The sequence below is a fragment of the Lithobates pipiens genome, unplaced genomic scaffold (genome assembly GCF_037356315.1).
Source record: "Lithobates pipiens isolate NorthernLeopardFrog02 unplaced genomic scaffold, aLitPip1_a1.2 Scaffold_22, whole genome shotgun sequence".
NCBI lineage: Eukaryota > Metazoa > Chordata > Amphibia > Anura > Ranidae > Lithobates > Lithobates pipiens.
In genome coordinates, this window is record NW_027507784.1 from 121,531,282 (window position 1) to 121,538,910 (window position 7,629).

Below are 7,629 nucleotides of genomic sequence, written 5' to 3' on the forward strand. Positions count from 1 at the left end.
TCAACCCCCCCTTCTCACTAGATTTACTGGGTTCAGTTACAGGGAGGGTTACTCTTGGGGCTATAGGGGGGATTAGTATTGGGGTTACAGGGAGGGTTATTCTTGGGGATATAGGAAGGGATAGTATTGGGGTTACAGGGAGGGTTATTCTTGGGGATATAGGGAGGGTTAGTATTGGGGATACAGGGGGGGTATTCTTGTGGATATAGGGAGGGTTAGAATTGGGTTTACAAGGAGGGTTATTCTTGAGGATATAGGGAGGGTTAGTATTGGGGTTACAGGGAGAGTTATTCTTAGGGGTATAGGGAGGGTTTGTATTAGGGTTACAGGGAAGGTTATTCTTGGGGATATAGGGAGGGTTAGTTTTGGGGTTACGGGGGGTTATTGTTGGGGATATAAGGAGGGATAGTATTGGGGTTACAGGGAGGGTTATTCTTGGGGATATAGGGAGGGTTAGTATTGGGGTTACAGGGAGGGTTATTACTGGGGTTACAGTGAAGGATGTTCTTGGGGATATAGGAAGGTATAGTATTGGGGTTAATGGGAGAGTTATTCTTGGGGATATAGGGAGGGATAGTATTGGGGATATAGGGAGGGATAGTATTGGAGTTACAGGGGCGGTTATTCTTGGGGATATAGGGAGGGATGGTATTGTGGTTACAGGGAGGGTCAGAGAGAGCTATTGAGCTATATAGTAAACAGCAGGCTTTTTTTCAGCCAAGTTGCTTAGGATAGCCTAGAAAATACTTGAAAAGGAGCTGAGTGCTCCACCTCCTGGCTGTAAATGAGAATACAAAATAATCCTATCATTTTACAAAAAATATATATTATTCAAAAGTGCTTAACAAAATCCATACACAAACGCATTACTTTTGGTTTACATTTTATTCCAATTTACACAGCAGATTTCTCCCTGGAGACACAAAGCAGTTAGCAGTTGAGGCAGCCATCTTGGCAATTGCATGCACCAGATCTGGTGGGGAACTTGAGTTAGGCGATATGAGTTCCACCTCTTGTTCTGACTCCTGCACAGGTTTGCTTTGGTCAAACATTTCTTCTGGTGTGCTTGGTATATTCACTTCACAGCTTTCAGGGATCAGTGTTTCTGGTGATGGGCTCTCATAGTTACATAGTTAGTAAGGTTGAATAAAGACACCAGTCCATCCTGAGTGAGTACACACTCACATCAGTCCCTACCATCAAGGATTTCAAGGATATCACCAATTTCTTGGACAGAAGCCAATTAACCTACCAGCATGTCTTTGGAGTGTGGGAGGAAACCGGAGTACCCGGAGGAAACCCACGCAGGCACAGGGAGAACATGCAAACTCTGAGCAGGTAGTGTCATGGTTGGGATTTGAACCAGTGACGCTTTTTACTGCTAGGCGAAAGTGCTACCCACTACACCACTGTGCTGCCCGAATATAAGAAAAACAAATATAATAAACGCACACCGAATATATTAAACGCACACCGAATATAAGAAAACGCACACTCCATCTCACAGCAACCAGATCCTCTGGAAGGAGCAGGACACTGTCCCCACCCAGACTGAGAATGGACCCTGCCTGCTGCTGGCCGTCATGAACACCCTGCTGGCATGGAAGGTAAAGTACCGAGCATCACACACAACTTCCCATAGACAGGCACTGCAGACTGGGACATGGTACACAGGAGGGGCTGCAGACAGGAACGGGGCTAGAGATCTCTCTCTCCACCTTCCTCCCTCCCCCCTCTCTCCCCCTCCCCCCCCCCCCTCTCTCCCCTCTCTCCCCCTCTCTCCCCTCTCTCTCTCCCACTCCCCCTCTCTCTCTCTTCCTCCCCTCTCTCTCTCTTCCTCCCCCCTCTCTCCCGCCTTCCCCCCTCCCCCCTCTCTCCCTTCCCCCCTCTCTCTCTCTTCCTTCCCCCTTCTCTCTCTCCCTTCCCCCCTCTCTCTCCCTTCCCCCCTCTCTCTCCCTTCCCCCCTCTCTCCCTTCCCCCTTCTCTCTCTCCCTTCCCCCTTCTCTCTCTCCTCCCTCTCTTCCCCTCCCCCTCTCTCTCTCTTCCCCTCCCCCTCTCTCTCTCTTCCTCTCCCCCTCCCTCCCTCTTCCTCCCCCTCTCTTTGAATTTTTTTTTATCCATTATGGGCGTGAGTGGGGCCTCGTGTCTAAATTTTGCCTAAGGCCTCACAAAGCCTAGAGCCGCCTCTGCCCCTGGCTCTATGACATTGTTATGAGCCTCTTCATGGTACATCGGCCACGGTGTAAACACATTTTCCTGGCAGTATGCCGTTGGGAAGAAGTTCTGTGGTGGCTGCTGAATCTGGTACCCAAAGTCATTGATGTAATTCTGCTCCCCTGGCTCTATGACATTGTTATGAGCCTCTTCATGGTACATCGGCCACGGTGTAAACACATTCTCCTGGCAGTATGCTGCTGGGAAGAAGACCTGTGGTGGCTGCTGAATCTGGTAGCCAAAGTCATCAATGTAATTCTGCTCCCCTTGCTCTATGACATTGTTATGAGCCTCTTCATGGTACATCGGCCACGGTGTAAACACATTCTCCTGGCAGTATGCTGCTGGGAAGAAGTCCTGTGGTGGCTGCTGAATCTGGTAGCCAAAGTCATCGATGTAATTCTGCTCCCCTGGCTCTATGACATTGTTATGAGCCTCTTCATGGTACATCGGCCACGGTGTAAACACATTCTCCTGGCAGTATGCTGCTGGGAAGAAGTCCTGTGGTGGCTGCTGAATTTGGTAGCCAAAGTCATCGATGTAATTCTGCTCCCCTGGCTCTATGACATTGTTATGAGCCTCTTCATGGTACATCGGCCACGGTGTAAACACATTCTCCTGGCAGTATGCTGCTGGGAAGAAGTCCTGTGGTGGCTGCTGAATCTGGTAGCCAAAGTCATCGATGTAATTCTGCTCCCCTGGCTCTATGACATTGTTATGAGCCTCTTCATGGTACATCGGCCACGGTGTAAACACATTCTCCTGGCAGTATGCTGCTGGGAAGAAGTCCTGTGGTGGCTGCTGAATCTGGTAGCCAAAGTCATCGATGTAATTCTGCTCCCCTGGCTCTATGACATTGTTATGAGCCTCTTCATGGTACATCGGCCACGGTGTAAACACATTCTCCTCGCAGTATGCTGCTGGGAAGAAGTCCTGTGGTGGCTGCTGAATCTGGTAGCCAAAGTCATCGATGTAATTCTGCTCCCCTGGCTCTATGACATTGTTATGAGCCTCTTCATGGTACATCGGCCACGGTGTAAACACATTCTCCTGGCAGTATGCTGCTGGGAAGAAGTCCTGTGGTGGCTGCTGAATCTGGTAGCCAAAGTCATCGATGTAATTCTGCTCCCCTGGCTCTATGACATTGTTATGAGCCTCTTCATGGTACATCGGCCACGGTGTAAACACATTCTCCTGGCAGTATGCTGCTGGGAAGAAGTCCTGTGGTGGCTGCTGAATCTGGTAGCCAAAGTCATCGATGTAATTCTGCTCCCCTGGCTCTATGACATTGTTATGAGCCTCTTCATGGTACATCGGCCACGGTGTAAACACATTCTCCTGGCAGTATGCTGCTGGGAAGAAGTCCTGTGGTGGCTGCTGAATCTGGTAGCCAAAGCCATCAATGTAATTCTGCTCCCCTGGCTCTAAGACATTGTTATGAGCCTCTTCATGGTACATCGGCCACGGTGTAAACACATTCTCCTGGCAGTATGCTGCTGGGAAGAAGTCCTGTGGTGGCTGCTGAATCTGGTAGCCAAAGTCATCGATGTAATTCTGCTCCCCTGGCTCTATGACATTGTTATGAGCCTCTTCATGGTACATCGGCCACGGTGTAAACACATTCTCCTGGCAGTATGCTGCTGGGAAGAAGTCCTGTGGTGGCTGCTGAATCTGGTAGCCAAAGTCATCGATGTAATTCTGCTCCCCTGGCTCTTTTAGGTTCATATGAGCCTCCTCATAATCCATTGGCCAGGGTGTGAAGAGATTCTCCTGTCTGACTGCTGGTGATGGCTGAAGAAAGACCATTTGCTCTGCCAATTGTTGAAGAGCCGCCTTATAATGGTTCTCCATTGGATTTGATACTGGTCCATGGATGTTCAGTGGTAATATTGGAGACCTGTCCATTGGTTCCTCCTTCTGACACTCACTTTCATCACTACAGTCAGCAAAATTAGGCTTCTTCTCTGGCGATAATGGTGGATGTGAAAATAAGTCCATTGGTGACATCTTCAGACTGTCGCTCATGTATGAAAAGCCTGTGAAATACTCCTGCTCATATCGTGATATTGGAGCCTCCCAGGCCAGGTAGTTGATATACTCATTCAAGGGCATGCTGTTATTTGATGGTTCCTCACAAATCTAGACAGAGAAAAAGACATTCATTACTGCTTCTAATTGATACAGAGAGTGGTAACAAACCCCACACCCAAAGTGCAGCAGATTTCACCAAGTAGGCTCCTTCCACCCTAGCTCCCTCTAGTGGTCAGATAACATACACAATAATTAACTCCAATAATGAACAGAAATCATTCAGACCCTACTGTATGATTATATAGTGATCACGAATTCATAGACAGGTCTGAAAAGTCTGTTTAAAACAAATGTCTTAGATGGTGAGGAGCCTGCTGCTGAAAATCTCCCCTCCCCGTCCAATGTCTTTGGACTCTATTATCTGTATACTTACTGGTTCGGATTTAGGTGGCATTGCTTTTTTTCGCTCTAACTCTGCCCAGTCGATGGTCTTGAAGAACGGATTGTTCCTGATGTCACTGACTAGATGGTTTCGTTCCTCTTGGTCTTTCCACAGAAGCTGTAATGAAGAATGAAATATAATGAGATGCTGCATGACCAATAACAATATCTGAGCAATAGAGGAGCTTAAGGCTCTCTGTAACTTACCTTAACTAAGAGGTTATGGAGGTCAGGGTCCATACCCTCCTCATAATCTGGCTCCATTTCAAGAATATTTGTCTTTATTTCTTCCCAGTCCTCCGTGGTGTAGAAGGGATGTTTCCCAAACGCCATCTCGTATACTATGACTCCAAGGGAGAAATAGTCAACCATACTGAAATAATACATTTTTTGCAAGACCTGTAGAAACATAAGAGAAAGAGGGATGAGCACATTGTCAGACCAGGCAGAGGACAGAGATGACAACATAGCGACATATGTGATGTATAAAGCTCAAGCATGACTAAAATTGCAGTGAAACGGCATCAAACTGAAGTGGAGCTTGCGAATATTGGAGGTGGGGCTTAAACAGGATGTATAGTCAAAACCCCTTTTTTTTTTTTTTTACGTGTCGGATAAAATAGAAAGGGATTAAACACTCTGGGGCTTTGCCTAGAGGTGCCCTTTAATTGCCCCAATTAAAGTAGGTGGATGAAGGTATACTGACCCCAATAGCTCAATTTTCACAAGCGCTCCCCATGTTAAAGAGGAGAAGGGAAACAGTGGGTGAGCAGTTACTGGAGGTTTTACCCCATTCATATGTGTGAAATGGGCCAGGCAGATGAATCCATCTACACTCGGCCTCAATGTCCCCTACAAAGAAGCCCCAACACTGCTCCATGACTCAGAACTTCCCAGCTTTTGTTGGGGATATTGTTCTAGCCTGGAAACCCATTAAAAGCAACCGGGTCACCAGTGGAGACATTCTCTATTTAGTGGAAGTGGAGCACCCCTTTATCTCTTCTCCATATCCAACCATAATAATGGGTATATCTTGATAAATGTTCTAATTAAATCTGATATCGGGAGCATACTTACTTCTGGAGCCATGTAGATTGGTGTCCCTGTATGTTCGTTACTTCTCTTAGCCTGGGTGACTCCCTTCGCTGACAAGCCAAAATCCGCAACTCTGGCATGGCCAGCGTTGTCTAACAGGATATTTTCTGGCTTGAGATCTCTGTGAACGATCTCTTTGTCATGCAGGAATTGCAGGCCGCAAATAATTTCCGCTGTTAGGTTTCTGATGGAGAGAGAAATACATGGATTAGCATCAAAAATCATCACACACCAGTTAATGGTAAAGATAAAGTGAGTTCTCCCTATAGTACATAGGGGTATAGATGGATGGGATCAGCTGGAGGGGCCTGGATAGGTCACTGCCTGTTCTCAGTGGTCAGCCTCCCCCGACTCCAAAGTGACCCTGACAAACTTACCTTAAGGTGTCCAGAGGAAGTGGAGCTGAATTTCTTATCAGGTCGGAGAGATCTCCTCCGCACAGAAACTCCATAACAAAGGCCAGATGGTTCTGTGAAAATAGGAAAAACAGGTTACGTTATAGACATTGAAGTTTTCACTTTGTGAAGGAATATATGAAGACACGCACACCAGCAGAGAGTGCAGTGTGGCATCTTTACTAAATGCTTCCTGGGGAGGAACTCAGGAAACCCAGACAGAGAAGAATATTAGACCGCCATTGCTGGAAGACCTTTACCACAATACTAGTTTTGTCAAGTTGTTATGGTGGCCCAATGACTTCTATATTTTGGCTTCCCATCCTGAAAGATGTATGTCGATCAGGAGTCCTGATTTCTCCTGCCTTGCCAGTTGTAGACGTGTTCTGACTCAGTGACTCAAAGTTTTAAGGCCAGAGATAGCCAGGCAACTAGTAATGTCTGAAGTCAGTAATGGCGGCCTCTCAGTATTTGTTTTCCTGAAGGAAAGCCTCTACTCTGTACAGTTTATGTCACTAAGCTCCAGCCTTGTAGGAAGCACTCTAGAGACTTCTTCTTTCACCTTTACTGCATTGTCCTGATCAATAGCCAGAGCCCTCAGAAGAACCTGATGTGGGACACAAGTTAAGCTTTCTTCTGCCTCCTCCAATTCAGCACTTAGTGCCTGAAGGACTAGATGACGGGTCTGAACACTGTCATCTCATGGGGCAGGGGGATGCTTTGCCATGTGTAAGTTTTGACTACCAAAAAAAGTCACCATTTGCATAACTATTGTAGGGAGTCTGGATCAATAGTGGAGCGCAATACAGGAAAGAGAAGAAGAAATTGGGAGATTAAAAGACTTACGTTTGTTTGGAAAGATCCATAAATATGGGTGATGTATGGGCACTCTCTGCCTTCTTCCAGAATCCATCTTTCTGTGAGTGCCATGCAGGGTCCACATCTCAGTAGTTTTCTCTTTGAGATGAACTTTACCGCCAGCTTTTGGTTAGTGGCTGGATGGGTGGCCAACACCACTTTCCCAAAGCTCCCTTCTCCAAGTTCCTCATGGAAGGTGAAGGTTTCAGCATATAGTTTCCCGATACTGCAGGATGGGACCAGTTCAGATGTCTTCTTGTTCATGGTGGGGATGGATGAAAGTGAACTCCACACAGACATTTTGTCTCCAAGATATGAAGGGACCAGAGGTGATGACTCACTTATTTTGCACTTTGGAGGTTGTTGTTGCTTCATAAAGTTGGCAAATGAAGCCCAAAATTTGTTTTCAACCTCACCATTAGAAGGAGTGAGTGAATTTTGCTGGTTCTCATTAACTGTATCCAGTTTAATCTCACTGGTGGATGGAACCAGTGCAATTTGCTCACCCTCAATGGTAGATGGGGAGACTGCACTTGGTTGGTCCTCCACAGTCATAGCCAGTGTTGCCTCATTGTCACTGGTGGATGGAACCAGT

At 46.8% G+C, this 7,629-nt stretch overlaps 1 protein-coding gene across 1 annotated transcript; it reads right to left on the minus strand.

Moving 5' to 3' along the window:
• Positions 1 to 736: 736 nt before the first annotated feature.
• On the minus strand, positions 737 to 7,298 carry LOC143925689 (uncharacterized). Its single transcript, XM_077450151.1, has 7 exons — positions 7,023 to 7,298; positions 6,159 to 6,250; positions 5,764 to 5,965; positions 4,894 to 5,085; positions 4,679 to 4,855; positions 3,070 to 4,353; positions 737 to 778 (listed from the first exon to the last, which is right to left on the minus strand). The coding sequence occupies exons 1-7, from the start codon at positions 7,296 to 7,298 to the stop codon at positions 737 to 739; spliced, it is 2,265 nt and encodes a 754-aa protein (XP_077306277.1).
• Positions 7,299 to 7,629: the final 331 nt, after the last annotated feature.

Bases quoted from the DNA above. Each gene is read 5' to 3' on its own strand.
- LOC143925689 (XM_077450151.1), bottom strand. From the start codon at position 7,298: ATGAACAAGAAGACATCTGAACTGGTCCCATCCTGCAGTATCGGGAAA. The intron at 4,856-4,893 runs GTAAGTTACAGA...TCTATTGCTCAG, and splicing joins TCCATAACCTCTTAGTTAAG to ATATTGTTATTGGTCATGCA. The intron at 4,354-4,678 runs GTAAGTATACAG...TTCTCTGTCTAG, and splicing joins TGCCACCTAAATCCGAACCA to ATTTGTGAGGAACCATCAAA.